This window comes from Lygodium microphyllum, chromosome 14 (assembly GCF_053477565.2).
Source record: "Lygodium microphyllum isolate KBCC chromosome 14, Lygodium_microphyllum_v1.1.10, whole genome shotgun sequence".
Taxonomy (NCBI): domain Eukaryota; kingdom Viridiplantae; phylum Streptophyta; class Polypodiopsida; order Schizaeales; family Lygodiaceae; genus Lygodium; species Lygodium microphyllum.
The window spans coordinates 29,706,070-29,725,787 of NC_141148.1; the positions used below are offsets into that span (position 1 = coordinate 29,706,070).

General features: G+C 41.1%; 1 protein-coding gene across 2 annotated transcripts; it reads left to right on the forward strand.

The window, feature by feature from the left end:
• Positions 1-13,803: 13,803 nt before the first annotated feature.
• Positions 13,804-18,467, forward strand: LOC148025442 (uncharacterized). 2 transcript variants are annotated; one of them, XM_087692566.1, is made up of 3 exons: positions 13,804-14,127; positions 14,741-15,118; positions 15,967-18,467. In XM_087692566.1, the coding sequence occupies exons 2-3, from the start codon at positions 14,770-14,772 to the stop codon at positions 17,883-17,885; spliced, it is 2,268 nt and encodes a 755-aa protein (XP_087548692.1). In that variant the 5' UTR covers positions 13,804-14,127; positions 14,741-14,769; the 3' UTR covers positions 17,886-18,467. The 2 variants fall into 2 exon arrangements, with proteins under 2 accessions (XP_087548692.1, XP_087548691.1); XM_087692565.1 differs by having other exon boundaries at positions 13,805-14,341.
• Positions 18,468-19,718: the final 1,251 nt, after the last annotated feature.

Sequence of the window (19,718 nt, forward strand, 5' to 3'; positions counted from 1 at the left end):
CCCTTCGCAAGCGGCTGTGATCAAAGCTCCATGAAACCATCGAATAAACATAAATCATGGCATCTCCTCCAAACACAATATTAGTGAGTTTGGGAATCTCTCAATTCCCATTTTTTGAATACTAAAAAGGTGGCACTTGGATAACATGCCCATAAGTTTCTCAAAACCATATGATGTGACCTATCATTGGAAAGTGCTTGAAAAATAGAATCTATTGAGCTATGGAGCGCCTGATTTGGAGTTATAGTGTTCAAGTTTTGATAAATCCAAATGTTTAACAACCTGTCCCAAACTTATAGAAAATTTCCATATTCTCCAATATGGTGTTTCCATGTCCTCGGGATATTGAATTGGTCAATGGCGCATACTGCATCAAAATTCCGATCGCGCTTCTTCCCAATCTTTCCTGGCTTGCTCGTACCTAGTGAGCCACGTCCTCATGGATGCATGGTGCAACATACAAAAAAGATTCACTTTCTTCTCCATTGTAGCATCCATTCTTTTTTCTACCCCTTTTCCAACCACTACATCTCCGGTCAGACTATCATCGTCCTTCAGTGACCATAGCATACTGTTGTCTGAATCCATCATTGGTAGCCACTGTGAAATATGCACTAACGCCTTAGACACCAACCAAACCTTCAACCATGCTACCTTTTGGCTGAGCTCCTTGTCGCACAAGCCTTTCAGGGTTTTCATAAAGCACTCCAAGAAGAACATCCATCACGTATGGACAAGTCCCGCAATCTCCACTTCATTTGCAAGATGCACTAAGAGATGGGTTTGATCGTGAGCATGCTGGTGGATAGGTACTTCTTAAAGAGACAAACTGTCTCTACTACTCCCCGCCTTGCGGATTCAATAGAGGATGTCTTGATCTCCTTTTGTGAGATCCATTGCACTAAATTTGACAACTTGTAAATCACCCCGCGTATTTCTGGAGAAGCATCCTGCAATCACGATCGGTAGTATAAACTGCCACAAATGAAGAAGCATTACGAACACCAACTAGACTCCAAATAGCAAAATATGTAGGCTACTTACAATCCATTTGTAGTACTAAATTGGCATATCTTATGCCAATCATGGGATTTTTGCCCTGATAGTTGGTCATTTTTAGAAAAAGTGGATCTGAGAAAACGCATCATACCTGTCGGAGTGCAGATAGACCTAATAATTTACTTCACAATGCGCTCTTATTTAGTGGACAAAACCCAAGGAGCGTGAGATAGTTGCAAGCGACCATTAGCTGTGCGACTGTGGCCAAAGCACCTCCATCTTGCCTACCTCCTTCAAATCCATTCATGCCCCTGCAATGTCTCTCTTTCCTGTGATGTGGTTTCATAGTAAGTTGCCCACATTTTTTAAAATATGCATAAAATCCAACAAGTGGTTGATCTGTAAGTGGGTCCAACATGGCAACTCATAGAAAACTGAGAACCGTCGCATTTCATTTGGATGCAACTCTATGTGGACCATTTTCAACTCATACCAGCTTTGGGTGTTCATTCATGCTAGAGGTCATTCAAGAAAACCTTCCCTTAGTTCATGACCCTCTGGCAAGAAAGAGGCGTGACCTTCAAGTTCATGACCTTCAAGAGTCTAACTGTGGCCCACACAATGGACATGCATGATAACCGGAGGTAACCGGACCTATCCCAACACCTCTATTTAGTGAACACAAACTTGAACGAGCTATAATAGATATGACCAACGAGAACAAAATCCTACTTACTACCTGAGCACCCCCCGAATCCCGAAAAGTCATACATGGTCCACATAAGAATGGCTCGTATATTGGTAGACCGTTGACAATTGCGCTTGCTCATATCTTCTACGGTGACCCCCTCCTCCCACAAAATCTTAAGCTCATTGACTAATGGATGGAGGTAGACATCCATATTCTTGACTTTGTAGTGGCCAGGAAACAAGCAAGCTAAGGATTAGGTGTCCTTTCTCTGTAGAAAGCCATGGCGGGATGTTGTAGTTAACAAGGACTACAGACCACACACTGTAAGAAGTTGAGCAGAGATAGAATGGGTTCACGCCATCCATAGCAAGACTGAGCCGAAGATTCCTTGGCTCTTGTGCAAAGCCTGGTAAGGTAGAGTCAATGTGGCTCCATGCGCATGAATTTGCTGATATTTATTGAACTCCATCTGTGTATCTATTCTGTGTATGCCACATTGTCAAGCTCACCACGCCTGATGCATGAAACATGTGACATATATGGGGGATAAGGGGAAAGTGTCTAAGAACTTTCTGAGGGATAGTTTGCCCTTGCAAGTCTTGTCGATACTTGTGAGCACCATACTTTGGACATGTCTCCATAGTCTTTTACTCTCCTCAAAACAGCACGCAATCATTGACACATGCATGGATGCTATTGTAGTCCATGCGAAGCTTTCGTAAAACATGTTGCGCATCATCACGAGACTCAGACATGGTATTTCTAAGTGACAATATATGATACTTTAGCAACCTGAAAAGAAACCATAAAACACCTTGAAAAGACACAATTGTTTTTTATAATAGTGCCAAAAACAAATCAATGAAGTGTACGTGGAAGGTACCTGAACAACTTGGTCACACTCGCATCGCTCCACCCGTATTTTGCTTGCACACTTAGGAGTGCAAGCAGCGTCTTTAGGCGAGATACTCGACACCCATCATATAATGGTATGGATGCTTCCTCTCTTAGTGGATTAGATATATCGGCATCCATAGGTATCAATGCATCGATCATTACCTTCATCTCACGCTCTAAGATTGGAGGAAAGTCTAAAAGGCTACTTGTCTCCTCTGGTATTAACGGTATAGATTGGTTCGTGCCTTCCAAGTGGTGGATTGGCTCAGGCACTCCATCCATTGCACGCCGACAAACTCTTCTAACTGGCCGCAATAGGTGTATTCCTCCTTGGGGATGAGACGTTACCTCCCTATATAAATATTACGACCACATGTAATGTTTTTGTATATGATATTCAATTAGTTTGCAAAAATAATATAAGGCATGATTGATACATATTTTTCTTACAGTTCGGTCAAAGTCTGAGATCACTTGATCAATGATCTTCGATTGAAACTCATCGTATGTGTTCTATAGACAAGTGATGCTTTCATATGATTTCTAGCTTGCATTGAGAGCAAGGACATGGGACACACTGATTAAGATATGGCTCACCATTTTGAACATCACGACCATTATCGTTTTCTATTTTGTCGATGTTATGACACATAATTGGTTTTTTTTCTCATTCTCTTTTTGCTTTTTAATTTTCTTGGGAAGGAATTTCTTCTCTTGTAACTCAACAAAATTAACGTCAACTAAAGTCTTGGTTTTCTCCCCCTTTCTTTGCACATTTCTTTGCACTCTTCATTTTATGTTTTCTCCCCTTCTCTCTCTCTCTCTCTCTCTCTCTCTCTCTCTCTCTCTCTCTCTCTCTCTCTCTCTCTGTTTCCCTTCTCTTTGTTTCTCTCCACCCCCTCCTTTTTCTCACTCATTCTCCTCTCTACTTCCCTCCCTCTCTCTCTTTCCCCATTTCTTTGTTATCTTTCATGTTTATTCTCTCTCTCTCTCTCTCCTTCTCTCTTCCTTTTTCTTTCTTCTTCTCCCTCTCTTGTTTCCTCTCTTTCTCCCTCAATGCACCTCATTCTCAAGAAAAATAAAAGAAGAAGAAGAAGAAAGAACAAGGACAAACCAAGAAGAGGATGGATTGTTTGTCTCCTCTTTGCGACAGACCCTCTCTTTGTTTCCCTCCCACCCCTTGTATTTTCTCACTCATTCTCCTCTCTCCCTCCCTCTCTCTCACATGAGAGCCCAGAGAGAGGGATTCCACGCATTATAGGATTTGAGTGGGTATCTGCATACCGGGCTACTACTAGGCAGAGTACATCTAGGGGCTCAGGAGGGGTGGTAGTTCTATTCCATCAGGGGATACAGAGACATATCCAGTTAGTGAGACGAGATGAGGAGGCCAGTTACATATGGATCAGAGTGCAGATATCAGATGAGAGATGGATCTATATGGCAGTATGCTACTTTTCACCACGAGGGTCCAGATATGCTACTACGCGGGGTGATATTCAGGCCAGAGATTCCCCCTCCCCTTATTCACAGCTCTCAGAGGACATTATTCTGTATTCTAGTTTGGGTGAGGTCTTCCTTATGGGGGACTTCAACGGGCGCACACAGAGCCGACAGTGTGAGAGTTTTGATATGGAGCAGCCAGAGATCATGAGAGCATTAGACCCTAAGGAGTTGGGGATCAGTCGGGAGTCAGCAGATACTGGGCCAGACGCCACAGGGTATAGAGGGCATTTACTTGAGCTTGGTTATTTATAACGGGATGGCACGATGGCCATATTTAGGAGGTCTTACATGCTTCCCACATGGGGGGGGGCGAGAGTACTATAGATTATCTGCTCGGACCGATCGATGGGATGCATACTATCGAGTCCTTCGGCCTTGGCAGACTTCCACTCGGTGCCGATCACACCTTTCTCAGTTTCTCACTCCTCACCTCATTACCATCACCACCTGCAGATATCATACCCCACATGCATACTACCATACACTTCACTCATGAGCTCTCACATGTTTACTCACAGCATCTGAAGGAGCACATCACGTCACTTGATCCATACGCACCCCTTGATACACTGACCACTGATATCACACGCATTCTGCATGATTCTGCTACACTCAGTTTTCCACATCACACATACATGCACCCCCTTGGATCGGTACCATTTGGCCAAACTTTATGGCACGGTGATGGAGAAGGAGCTCAGCACACTGGCAGAGAGAGAGTGCATGCGCACACCCGGACAGGCAGGGTTCAGACGGGCATTTTCTACCATAGACCACATCTTCACTCTCCGTTGTTTGATCGACCAGACACGAGTGAAGAAACAGAGATTGTACTGTTGCTTTGTGAATTTCCGCAAAGCCTTTGACATGGTTCCGAGAGAGAGGCTTTTCAGACGCCTACTTGATCTGGGGGTGGATGATGACATGATGTGGGGTATTTATGCACTATATGAGCGGGTTACTGGCAGAGTCAGATGTTTGGGAGGTATATCAGATCCCCTTGTGAGCACCATTGGTGTGAAACAAGGATGCCCACTCTCACCGACTCTATTTGGGCTATACATTGATGAGATAGCAGAGTTTATTCAACAGCGAGCCGGTGGAGGTATAGATCTCAGTGGAGCCACAGTTCATATCTTACTATATGCAGATGACATTGTGTTGGTCTCAGATTCAGCTCAGGGATTACAGCAGCATTTATTAGCATTGGATGATTTTTGCATACAGAGAGGCATGACAGTGAACCTTGGTAAAACCAAGGTTCTTATATTCCATACATCAGCTCAGATACGCAGATAGAGTATTTTCATGGCAGCAAGAGGGAGTATTGAGGTCACTGGATCATATGTATATTTGGGAGTCACCTTTACAGTAGCTTCAGGGATTTTCTCGATGACACAGGCAGCTCGTGAGTGACCGCCTCACTAGAGGATACTCAGCATTGGCTCTTATGGAGCGACAGTGTCATCAGGCACATTTCCAGGAGCCCCACACCAAGGGGTGGCTCTTTGATACTCTAGTCACTCCAGCACTGATGTATGGAGCAACTATATGGGGGCTAGGCCTTGCCGATTATGTATGGACATTGATGGAGAGACCTCAGGTGATCATGATATCTAGATTGATTCGCAGCAAGGCCTTAGTCCCACATGACATTGTGCGAGCAGAGCTTGCCACACCACCCATGCTAGTCAAGGCATTATTTCAGACAGTCTACTTCCTACACAAATTTTAGGATATGGACAGAGATCGCATTGCATACAGAGCATATATGGCATCTCAGGAGATGGCTCGAGCAGGGGATACCACATCATGGTATGCACAGACTAGAGCTTGGTTTGACAGACATGGGCTGGACATTGATAGACTCCCACCTCTTCTATATGATACTCAGGCTCCCACTTACACCCTCTCTCTCTCTCTGAGAGGAACAGAGTCATCAGAAAGGAGATATGGCATATTTATATACAGAGGACATGGGCTAGCCTTGCACAGCCACTGCCATCGAAGATGGCACATTATTATACACAGCTCTTGAGCATATCAGAGCAGGGATTCATAGAGATTCTGAGATATATGCAGATCTATATGCCACATCGATTGAGAGTTCTTATTGGACAGCTCAGGTATCATCACATCAGCTTATGATTGAGAGTGGCAGAGCCAGTGGCATCCCACGAGAGGAGAGGATATGCCCCCTTTGCAGATCAGAGGTGGAGAGTGAGGAGCATTTTGTTCTCAGATGCCCGGAATACTCAGAGTTGAGATCTAGATACACATTGAGCAGCTCACTTCAGAGATGTATGACTAATATGGATCAGAGATCATTTGGCCGTTTTCTGGGAGAGGCATGGCACATCAGAGAGCAGAGCACACAGCGGGTCCCAGTCAGAGAGGGGCCCACCCAGACGACTATTACACAATTCTTTCAGACAGACAGAGTGAGAGCTACTGTACCAGCCTCCAGCCAGACCTCTGGGCTCACACTACAGCAGGCTGAGGACCAGCGTACTCGACGCCGCATGAGGATCCGTGGGTTTCGGACCCCACAGCCACACTGACAGGAGATCCGGAGGATTCTTGATCTACATCGACAGTAGACTGAGATCCGATGACACTCGACACATTGGATCTCAGATCTCCAGTTTGCTCTTTCTCCACCGCCGATGTACCACATCCTGCATCCAGGAGGGATCACCTGCTATTAGCGACTTCGACGACTGCTACTACATCCTGGGATAGTATATCTCCCTGCATCTGTTACATATACACATCGCACCACTTTATCACAGCCGACATTTGTTCCCCTTTTGTAGCCATTATCTGGAGTACCAGAGCTACATACGCACATACACATACACGACACTTATCACACTCACAGCACCGTATTTTCAGTTTCCAGTTTTTAGCTTTTCATTCAGCACTTTTATTTTGGATAGTTGGACCTCATCAGTTGTATCACAGTTTGTCTCATAGGCCAGTTTTGGTCTTTAGAAGACGTTAATATAAATTTCTTTCTTTCTTTCTTTCTCTCTTTAAATCAGCTAGAAATCATGACTAGAAATGTATAAATCTAAACTTACTAATTGTAAACAAACCTACTAGCTTACTAATCAATTATTTAAATAGATAACAATTTAAAGCAAAGTATCTAATGAAACTAACTAACTAATACATAAGTCTATAAATCTATATCCCTAAACTATACAAACACTCTCTCTCTCTCTCTCTCTCTCTCTCTCTCTCTCTCTCTCTCTCTCTCTCTCTCTCTCTCTCTCTCTCTCTCTCTCTCTCTCTCTCTCTCTCTCTCTCTCTCTCTCTCTCTCTCTCTCTCTCTCTCTGTTTTCCTTTCTTCTTCTACCTCTCTCATTTCCTCTCTTTCTCCCTCAATGCTCGATTGTTCATTTCCTCTTCGTGACAAACCCTCTCTTTGTTTCTCTCCACCCCCTTGTGTTTTCTCACTCATTCTCCTCTCTCCCTCCCTCCCTCTCTCTCTTTCTTACATTCTTTGTTATCTTTCATGTTTATTCTCTCTCTCTCTCTCTCTCTCTCTCTCTCTCTCTCTCTCTCTCTCTCTCTCTCTCTCTCTCTCTCTCTCTCTCTCTCTCTCTCTCTCTCTCGTGCTCTCTCTCTCTCTCTCGTGCTCTCTTCCTTTTCCTTTCTTCTTCTCCCTCTCTCATTTCCTCTCTCATTTTCTCTCTTTCACCCTCAATGCACCTCATTCTCAACAAAAACAAAGAAAAGAAAAGAAGAAAGAACAAGAAAAAACCAAGAGGGGACAATGTACTCACGGCAAAGGCCCGAGGATAGATTCTTCGTATCCTCTTCACGACGGCCCCTCTTCTTCCTTTGTGCACTTCCTCCTCTTCTTCATGAAACAGTGGCGGCGGCGGCGGTGGTGCTGAGAAGCTCTCATTCTCTCTCATTCTCTCTTCCTCTCCCTCTCCCTCCCAAAGGCATGATCTCTTTCACTCTCTCTTTCACTCTTTGCGGAAAAATGTTGTGCTCAATTTTCACCTATTTTTTTTCTCTGAGTACTGTCGATATAACGACGCTGCTAATATGCGCCACAACTACCCGTCGCTATGCCTCTATAGCCTTGTAGTGAGTAATTACTTATATCTACTTCAAACTTTTTATCATGTCCTTTCATAGCTAGAGATTTGTATATGCAACTAAATAATTAAGAACTTGTATATTTAACTTAATTTGGTTTGTGATTAGCATGTGTGTGTTGCTTAAGTAGATTTATCAGAGATACACTGAGTCTTTGCCATTACCTAGACCTTTTTCCCTCCAATTGATCCTTTGATTGTTTCTTTGCATTTTGAAGATGTGAAATTGCTTCTCTTTTGAGACTTGAATTGGTTAATTCATTTCTTGGGAACATGAAGATAAGGGATTCATGAAATATGTGCTTCATATTTGCATCATATACACAATGGGAATATGAAAACATTGGGACAACTGGGCTTTTGTAGTTATATATATATATATATATATATATATATAGAGAGAGAGAGAGAGAGAGATGAATGGAGCATGTTTTGGGGATTATCCTATTCACATTTATTGAGAATCACGAATGGTAGGCATGAGTGTACTACATCCCTTTGTGATTATCTAAGTAATCAAACTATTTAGTAAATGGTGCACATGCATGGTCTATTGTTTGCAATAAAGAAATTTGCAAATGGTAGAAAGCATGCTAAACATTTGGTGTCAACAAGCTAAGTTCCAAATATAATCAACTTTTGCTTTGTAAGGAAGAACATATTATATATTGTAGCCATGTGGATGGATATATTGAGTACTTTGATAGAAGAAAGAACAAATGTATTCAATGTGCCATTTGCAAGAGAAAGAGTCTAAAAATGATACCAAGGGTACAAATTGTTATTAGTAATTGAGCTTGCATGTAACTTTAGCAAAGCGTTTAACTATTATTTACCTCTTAACTATCTTAGCTAAGAAGTTGAGGGATACATTTAGCTAGTGTAGCTGAAAACTACAATAGACATATAATAATAACAATTTTATTTCAAAAGGTATTCTTGTATATAGCCAAAAGATACAATAGGCATATGATGGTAACAATTTTGTTTGAGAAGCCATGCATGTGATTGTACCATTTGATCTTTGAACTTCATATCTCCTTGACATAGTCAATCAACATTTTGTAGAGAGCATAATGAGTTATTGTGAAAAGTATTATATGCAAGGAATATTGCATAAAACATAGTAAGGAACACATAGAACATTTATTACATACCCCCTTCAAGCCTTTTGCTAGAATGTCCTTCATTAAATTGCCTACTAATAAGCTCTTCAAAAGAAAGTCACTCTATTGAGGGCACTTTGCAAACACTCACATTGAGATGCAAAGAGAAAAAAATAGATTGCAAGATTTTTACAAATTTTTCTAAGATCTAGAGTTCTCTCGATTTCACATTACTTGCTTTTCTTTTCCTTAAAATTAACACATTTATCTTTGTCCTGCCACTCAAGATCATATTGAGCTAGATCTTTGACTAGGCCAAAACTCTAATCAACATACATAGATCGATTCTCAACATAGTATTGAGTTCTCTTCCTCATGTATATGGGCACTACAAGACAATGAATATGTACATGTTCAACTGAAACATGCAAACCAAAATAGTGGCAATACACTCACAACTACCTTATATGTGTGTGTGTGTGTGTGTGAGAGAGAGAGAGAGAGAGAGAGAGAGAGAGAGAGAGAGAGAGAGAGAGAGAGAGAGAGAGAGAGAGAGAGAGAGAGAGAGAGAGAGAGAGAGAGAGAGAGAGAGAGAGAGAGAGAGAGAGAGAGAGTCTATGTGCATGTGTGTGCATGTGCATGTACATGTGTGTATGTGTATTTGTGATGCTCATTTACCTCCCACCAACCAAATGTCATAACTTTCTTTTGAGGATTTGGTAGAAGCCATAAGGAGTTACATCTTTGATTAGGTCAAAACCACCATAAATAGATTATTGACATAGAGCACAATGCATTTGTGCATGTTTAAGAAAGATGTGCAAACCATAGAGATAGATACATTAATTATTGCCTTATATGGAGGAGCTCAGGTTGAGAGAGAGAGAGAGAGAGAGAGAGAGAGAGAGAGAGAGAGAGAGAGAGAGAGAGAGAGAGAGAGAGAGAGAGAGAGAGAGAGAGAGAGAGAGAGAGAGAGAGAGAGAGAGAGAGTGTGTGTGTGTGTGTGTGTGTGTGTGTGTGTGTGTGTGTGTGTGTGTGTGTGTGTGTGAAGTAACTAACAAGGCAATTAGGCCTAAGGCAAGGATGAAAGAGAGTACATGTGAGCTCTAATGCTGTCATAAACAATGATATTAAGAAGGCTTCAATTAACTTGTTTGGTAGCTCTAGTTTTAGCTACAAATATGGTTATTGGTAATTATAAGCCCATGTGTGAGGTTATTCAACTATCTACCCATTATCTTTGTCTACTCTCACAATCATTGGAAATTTTGCTCACATATACATGGGAATTGTTGACATGCCAAAAGAATCCCATCTTCAACAACAATGTAGATGATGATTTCAATTCAATTATGTTTAAATAGTTCCATTTGATTATATTGCCTTATGTACACTTTCTTTTTGGAGATACATTAATAATCCTTTGGATTGTATGATATTTAACCTTGAAGTAGATCTTTCTAAAGAGTCAATTAACTATTTTAAACATATAACTTATTGCCTCTTGAAATTGGTGACAATTTACAATTTACATAACATTATGTATAGAGCAGACTATCCATCCCCCCCCCCCCCCCCCCCCCCTCTTTTTTAATGAGAAAAGGGAAGGAGTTGTGTCACAACATGCTTCCCTTTGCTCACAAAAATGTGAAGCGAGCAAGATGTGACCTTGCGAGCTTCAAAAGCTCACAAACCATGAAACCACACAAGCTAGAAATGTTGTTGGTGGGTAAACTGAAATGATGTCTTCCCTAGAACATGTCTCAAAAGATACAAAGTTTATAGTGCTCTAATGACTCATCTAGATATCAATATTCTAGGCTTTTTAAAGAGTAGATTCTAGGTGAGGGATTGTACTATTTATATGACAATAAGGCACAACTAATATCTACTCCTTATATTAAACAAACTTGACTTCATGCTAAGAAGGAAATTTGATAAAAAGTATGTGCACCCCACACCAAAACATAAAGAGACTTTCTATTTCACATCACAAATAGAGAATGCCTCTTTAAAAAAATGCAATAACTTATATCTATTGTGAGATTATATAAATTAGAAGGGGTTAAGCCTCTCTAAAACAAGTACTTTCAACTTCTTAAACAAACTTAATTTCTTCATTGTTTGAAGGCAAATAACTCAAAACATTTCATGCCGAACCATAAAGATAAGTCACAACTCACATCATGCATAGGTAGATAGTTATATGAAATGATGATATATCTTGTGCCAATATGATAAGAAGATCATATACCTTACAAGGGTTCAAGCTACTCTAATACAACTACTTTCAAGGTTTTAAGCCTCTCTAATACATCTACTTTCAAACTCTCAAACAAATCCTTGACTTTTCCTCATATTATAGAATGATAATAGATCTTGTATGAAATGATGATAGTGTTTGGTTTGATGGAAGAATGTTTGTATAAAGATTTGTACTCTATTGGTACCCATTTTTCATAGATTTAAGGCACCAACATAGAAATGTTAAACTTCTCCACCCCCTTTGAGACATACCACATGAACACTTTCACTCATACAATACATGAGGTGACCACAAAAAGATCCCTTTTAGTTGAGACAGTGATGATGATTTGACAAGACTAACTAGGGGAGCATCAATAGCATTTGTCACATATGATTAGAATTAGATTCGCCAACCTTGAATAACAATAACAATCTCAACAAATGTATACACGAAAGATAATATGCAAACATCATTTAATAATTTACAATCACCATTTGTAGGCTACTTGTCTCTAATATTTAGGCAAGCTTAAATTGACTTATTATCTTCATTGAGGACTTAGCAAAAGTATGTAAAATAGCACATGAGTTTAATATGAGGGTTTTCCCTTGTTTGAGTACCACGAAGATACATAATTAAAGGGGTACGATTAGAATGTACATAAAAGATAAATAACATAACAGAAAGAATAAAGAGAGGAATTCTGAAGAGGAAGAAACCATAATGAAGAAGCATTCTTCGAAATCTTCACAAGCACTCAAGTCGTAGTCAATGGAGGTGTGATTCAACATCTAATAAAAAGGGCACTTATCTATTGAATAGAATTCTTAGAGTGAACACTAGCCTAATGTAAGTGGCTCCTTAGATAGGTGAACTTGTTTATCTAAAAAGATAAATCCATCTCATATGTAGATGTGAATAACTCCATTAAAGGGTAAACCTAATAGAACTTTGACATCATGTCTTTTGTGAAGTAAGCACATACCTCTTTAAAAGGGCAACACATCACCTTGGAGTGTTCAATAGGTAGATAGAATGTCAAGACTTTTTAACACAAAGGCACAAGTTTGATCTTGGTAGAAAAGAAAAGAAAAAAGAAACCAACATAAGTCCAAATCGTGTATAAGGACACAAGATGTGATATGGAAGGAAAGAAAAAGAAACTAGCATAAGGCCAAGTCTAATAAAGGAGCCAATGTGGGGCTAATGAATGTGTGAGAGGGGAGAGACAGAGAGAGTGGATTATGTCTTACAGGGTAATGCTAGGAATTTGGAAATTTAAAATATGAAGGGGATCCTAGAGAGATGCACACTTGCATACACCTAGATGCTAAATCAAAGGCCATAAATATCTCTTTAACAGAAAGGAATCCAATACTGAGAGACCTCATCTCATTCCTTCTTTAAGCAATGCTCATCTTGTTTAGACATCAATACAAAGAGTGCAAGATAGTTGTTAGGATGAACTTCCTATTTAAGGCTACAATTGTTCTCACAATTTGTGCAAACATGATTTTTGAGGTGCAACCTCACCCTTCAAGTCTCCCAAACCGGCTTTCGACAGACTGCTCTTGAGAGAGAGAGAGAGAGAGAGGGAGAGAGAAATCATGTGCCAATCTCTACCTCTTAGAGTAGTAGTGTCAATAGTGTTCCCAAAAAAACCGACCTTTATGGTGTTTTTCATGGATGAATTTCCAAAAAACTCGTCGAAATTCAAGTTTGTCCTTATGAAAACAGGTGGTTTTTTGGACATTTTATTTAATGCCATATTTTTTTACCCCAAGAAGGAGTAGACATGTTTGCAAGCTTTTCCTTTTCTCCTTTGGGTGGGGCAAAAAAGTAAAATTCATGAGCCTGTGAAAAAGTATTATGGGTGCTAGTACCTACTAGGACTATCCAATGGCATCTTGGCAGACATGCAAATGAAAACTAACAAGTGGGCCTGCATTGGACCTCTTAAAGCCATTCTGAATCAGGTTACTGAGGAATATTATTTATTACAAGCACAGGTCAAATTTTAGCTCTGGTTGACTACATTGATTGATTTAGCCATTTTTCCTGACCCACAAAAAAAAGGATCAGAGAGCTGGTAATAGATTTTGGGGAAAATGTAGTGTTACTAATCTGGGAAGGTACATGACATCATTCTACAATAGCTAATAGTATGCCTATTTGGATATCCTTCTTCTCTGTTGAAGGTTCCATCCCCATCAAATCAGGGGATGCTCTCTCTCTCTCTCTCTCTCTCTCTCTCTCTCTCTCTCTCTAATAACATGGTTGGGGCTTTTGAAGGTATGGGCAGAGAGACCCACACTCCTCTTTGACAGGCTGTATAATATTAGCAGGTTTTGATGGGATACTCATTTTTGGACAGATGGATTGATGAGGGTGGACATGAATAGACGATGATAACAATCCGTCCTGAATTTTTATTCATTGATAAAGCAAGGGAGACAGAAAGAGAGAGAAGGATCTTGTGGCCCTGGGCCCTAGCCAGAAGAAGGAGCTTCTCCAGATCTCTTGCCTACTATATCCTCTCTCAACTATGAAGAGTTGCCTTTCTCTGTTAAGGAATCAGTCACCTTAGGCCATATCAGGCCTCTCTCCCTCTCTCTCTCTCTCTCTCTCTCTCTCTCTCTCTCTCTGTCTCTCAGAATTTCCTATGCATAATTTTGCATCAGCGTTCTGATCTGCAATCGGAGACGCACATGAAAATTGCATTCAGGATGCTATTTTCATCAGCATTTTGATGAGCAAGCTGAGAAACTTAACCAAAATGGTAGCTAATTCTTCTCTCTTGCAACATGGTTTTGTCTCATTTTGGGGAGTCAGGATTTTTGCATGATTACCTAACATGAAAGGTGCCATGCCATCAGTTTTGTATGACATATTTGTACTGCCAACATCTCCTCTGTCCCAAAGGGATGGCCACCTCTCGTATCTTACACATCTGATCTCCCCCTCACTTTTGACCTTCTTTTACCATGATCAAATCTGTTACTTTGGGCCAAGTTCTCGAGATGCTATCCGTTTAGTACACATATTGCTCTGCAAACCCCGGGGAAGCTCAAAATTCTTAAATGGGTTTCTCTAGATAAGCTTTCTAGTAAGAAAAAAAAAAGGGGGTGGGATGTTTCTTCAATGGCTGACAGGTTTGCCTTTTGGGTGGGTTTTGCAGAGGGGTTGTAAAATGTGAATGGATGCTCCATGTCCAAGGAAATAGATTTGGAGGGCTCCACTGTACACAGTGAGGATGTTGGGGATGACGATGAGGAGGATGATAATGATGGTAGGGAGGGTGAGGAGGAGGAGGAGCAGGGGGGCCAGGAGACCCCTACAAAGAAGAAGAAGAAGAAGCAGCTCCTCAGGAATTGGCATGCACTGCTCTCCAAGGGGCTGATTGCTAGACTGGACAAGGGCTTGAAGTCTACTGCAGATGGTACCCTCCGAGCTGCCATTCTCTCAGCCAACTACTACGGCAGGCTTAAGAAAGCTGCTTTTCTGAAGCACACAGAGGCAGGATTCATCTCTCCATACCGAAAATCTTCACTCAAAGGTATGCACGCTCTCTCTCTTTCTGCGTTTTCCTTGGTTGGATCTTGCATGTTGTTATCACGAGTTGTATCAGTCGGACATGTGCCCGGGGCGATTTCCGCAGTCAAAGATCAGGGTCTCTTGCGTTTCTTTGCCTTGGTGCATTTTGAAGGCCACATGCCTGCGTCTCCTTTGACAGGGCCACATGCTTGTGGCTCCTTTGATAGCTTTAGTTATCTTTCTGCAGATCTTGAGATTTTGGTATTGTAGTAGCCTGCATGCTAAGTAAAGGTCAACTTAGGGGGGTGGATAATTGATTTTATTTTACCTTTATTGTTCGTAGTCTTTTTGATACCCTTGTCAAAACATTTGATTCAAACGGCTTAGATGACTGAGGACCACATCTGATTCAAACGGCTTACATGACTGAGGACCACATCTGGGACTTGTAAAATGGCTTTGCTGCTAGAGAATTAGGCTTGGCTGAGTTCACCTAATCACCACAATAGATCAACAAACCACAGACACTTAATGTTTTGACAAAAAAGCCTGGGATTACTGGCCTTCCATATTGACTGGGGGGCCACTATTCTGCAGATTTTACCTGCACTCGTTATCACAGTATAATCTGTTATAGACTTAGCAATGTGATGAAATTTAGCTGAGTTTTTTGTGAGATGAAAGTTGAAGATCTATGGAAATAGGTGATAATCTAATCAGAAAAAGGTTGGTTAGAAAGGATTCCCTTGTTCTGACAGGGGAATTCGAGTTCTGATGCAATACACTGAAGTTCGTTTTGAAGTTGCCTAGAAGTTTTCTCTCTTCAGTGGAATAAACATGATCAAAATGTGGTTTTTGTTTTGCCATCAGAAAGCAATCAACAGGAGAGCACTAAGTCCTTGGAAACATTATCAGATATGTCAAAGGATGATCTGAATTGTGAGCCAGAAACTATAAATATGTGGGAGCTAATGAAGGGTCTTGAAGACGATGATTTGGACGGTGCACATGACTCTCCTTCAGACCTGCCAAAGTCCAGTGTATCTTTACTGCAGCCGTCATCTGCTTATGCATCCAAAGAACAGGATCCGTCAAATCCTCCAAGCCTATACTCTCTCAACCTGGATGGTGATTCTGAAAGGCATGAGATTGTGGATTCAAAGAGCCGAGTGGTTGTTTCATCAAATATGTCAGCACCTGCAACTCACATGACGAACAGGAGATCCAGGCCCAAGTCTTTTAATCTTTTACACACTGTTCAGGATGCCATATCTTTGGCTAGGAAAAATAAGATCCCCCCTGCAGCATGTGACAGTAGTTCAAGAGAACTGGCAGATACTAGGAAGCTGGGTACTAATGACTCAAGCATGCAGAATAGAAGTATAAGCAAGCAATCGGATTCTAAAGAGTGTGATGGGAATAGTCTTCTGGATTCTGCTCGCAACACAAACAATCTGCAAAGAGCACTTTCCTTTAAATACATACTAAATGATAGTAACGGTGATCAGAGCCAAGATACATCAACTAACACAGAAAGCTTTCCCTCCCAATACTGCAACAACATTCTGATGCACGATACAAATCCGATTTTGGATGAACTTGAGGGAATTGGGTTTCATTCTATTCCACAGACTTCTGTTCCTCGAGTTAGATCTTGTGACTCCCCTGATAACCATCTATCGAGGCTGGCAGGTGATTCCAAAAATGCTTTTAGGTATCGTTCCTCTGTCCAGGGTATGCTAAATGAGGACTTGCATTTTCAGCATAGTGAGCCTGCAACGCCTATGCATTCTCACTCAAATCAAGAACACACTAAATATGTTGCAAGTCCTGCTGATCAGCCCTTCAAAGTATTATCTTACCAGCCAAAGTCTATGAAGCTTCACAAATTGTTTGCTCAGTCTGAGAAGTCTGAGAGATCAATGTTTGATCCTGAGTTCTTAGAGTCTTTTGAGAAGGAGATGGAACAACTTTCTGAAGAGGAATGGAATGCTGTGACAACCACAGGTGCGAGTCTCAAGGAATTGCATGGTGCACAAAGGAGCAGTCCAAAAACGGTGATAGACACTATTTCTGCTGGTATGTCTGGAGACAGGAAGCACACTAATGCCAATGAGAACAAGAATGTGCCTCTCGACAGAAATATACCTCCTAGAAAGGGGAAAATGAGTTTGGAGTCGGACAGGCTGACCGTATCATCAATGCTGCAACCTAAGATTAGTCCACCCAAAGATGCTCATAAAAACCATTCTTTGGAAGAGAGGAAAATGCCTACCAGTAGGCGTCGCAACAGTGTGGATGTTCAAGCAGGTTCAAAAGATGCACAGGACCAGGATGATAGGAATGCTGTGGTGTTCTACTCTACTGATTCACTAACGGACACTAAAATCTTGGAGAATTGCAATGCTGCAAGGGCGATTCTGAGCTCTCTTGTGGGTGCATCTTTTGATGAAAGAAACATACTTCAGTACCCGGATTTCGAGCAAGAGCTAAGGCATGTGCTAGGTTTGCCAGTCGTGATTGTTCCCACTCTTGTTGTGAAAGGAAGACTAGTAATAGGGATTGATAACATTCTGCAGCTTTATCAGAAGGGTGTATTGGCAACTCTGTTAAAGGAAGCTCTTCCTGAAGGGGGATTCAAATCCAAGGCTCCATGTGTTTGTAGAGGCGGTAAGTTTCTGATATGCCCCCTATGCAAAGGCAGAGGCAAGTTATCGCGGCAAGGGGAAGGAACTTCATCTTGCAGGCATTGCAGTGGCACTGGTTTGGTCAAGTGCAGTAACTGTTAGCAAAATTCAATTGCTGTATACCTCGGATTTGGCAGTCTTGCTTGTACCTATCTTTCCCTTGCATGAGACAGAGTACTTTTTTGAGCCTGGCATGGGCCAGAAAGCATAGATGGCCTTGCCAAGGAATCCCCCTTTCAATTTCCTGGTTTATTCCTTGTGTCTTCTTGTGCCAGCAGGTAGCCAGACTAGCTAAGGGTAAGTCTTGTTGTCTGATATGCTCTGTTCTATTGCCCTGCCACCCACTTTGAGAAAAGGAGGCTAATTCAGAGAAGACACCGATAGGCTGTTTGTACAGTCTTCAAAGATTTGATCCGTGAGGTTATGCAATAAACTAATGTCCACTTCAATACGTCTCAAAGCAGCTGCAGTTTCGATCTCAGGAGCCTGTTTTATACAAGGTCAAGCTCCTATAATGGACTTCATTGTGATTGCCTGAACCTGGCCGAGGATGTGCAAGCAACATGCTTGCTAGACGCCAGAAGCAGGGCGGGATGCTGAAATCAGTAAGATTTTGCCAACATTCAGTAAGCAATCTGCTTAAGTACAGTAAGATTTTGTCTTCTGGTTATTTCTCCAATCAAAGGGTTTCAGTTCAAGTGGTTTTACAGCAAAGAATGTCTTCAACAAACGTTTGTGTTTGGTTTTTTTTTTTTTGAGAGAGAGAGAGAGAGAGAGAGAGAGAAGAGGGAGATGGGCAAATGGGTGTAGCTCACTTTCTACAAGCTAACCAGTGGGTCTTGAGTTCAACTCCTACATCCATCCAGTTCTTTAGAATAGGGATCAGAAAAAAACATGATGTTGGGTTGCAACTTAGACATGACTTGATATTGGGCGGCAAGTCGATAACCCCACCGCTTGTTGGGCAACAAAAAAGATTGTTTTAGGAACAAAGATCCCCAAAGTAACAAATGTGCATTGACAGCACACAATACCTTGAGATATTCATAATAGATGGCTTCAATTATGCCTAGAGCACAATGCACGAGCATGAAGTACTACATTAGTACTAGAAGGGTCCGTTGTTGAGTCTTTATTTAACAATACAATGCTCTTCATTTATGTATGCTTTAAGCTAGTAATCCTTGTATCATGATACATTTGAAATTGGATAGAAGATTTGTGTAGCCCATTGCAATTCTAACACACACATATATGCACATGCATGCACGTGGGCATTCACACAACATAAGTTACACATGCGTAGAGAAAGTTGTATCAACTATTTTCCAAGTTACCTCATAGGCGTCTAGGACAATAAACACATCAAGGCCTAGTTACAATCCATATCAAAGTGCTAAAGGCACTAATAAAAGAAAACCCAATTGCTAACGCTACAAGAGTTACCAAGTACGTAATAACCCTAAAGCAACTTAGTATTTAGGCTTTTTGAACTCGTGTTTAATTGCTTCACCACCTCCATGAATTGCCCATTTGCCTCTTTCTTAGCTTCCTTTATCTTGGCAATTTCACCTAGTCATGCTTTGAGTTATGTTGGTATAAGTTTTATCTATTATTCAATTTTTGGGATTTTTGAAACGTTTCAATTGCTTTAAATGCTTCAACTTAATCGCCTATGTCTCTAAACACCAAAGTTGCTTGATCATTTTCTTGCTTGGTGCTACATTACATCACCTATTGAATCCTTCGTTTTCCAACAATGATGTTATTTTGATTTCTAACCTAAATCTTTTATCTTTTTCTTTTAAATGTATCAATGAAAGCTTTTAGGGGAAGGGCATATATGACGTTTCTAGCCCCCCCTCCCTCTCCCAAAAAGTTATGTAAGCATGCCATGTGGCATACCTTGGAGTTTCCCCACCCATCTCTCTGTGA

Coding starts and splice junctions, on each gene's coding strand:
- LOC148025442 (XM_087692566.1), top strand. CDS start 14,770: ATGTCCAAGGAAATAGATTTGGAGGGCTCCACTGTACACAGTGAGGAT. Junction 15,119..15,966: donor CCGAAAATCTTCACTCAAAG/GTATGCACGCTC, acceptor TTTTGCCATCAG/AAAGCAATCAACAGGAGAGC.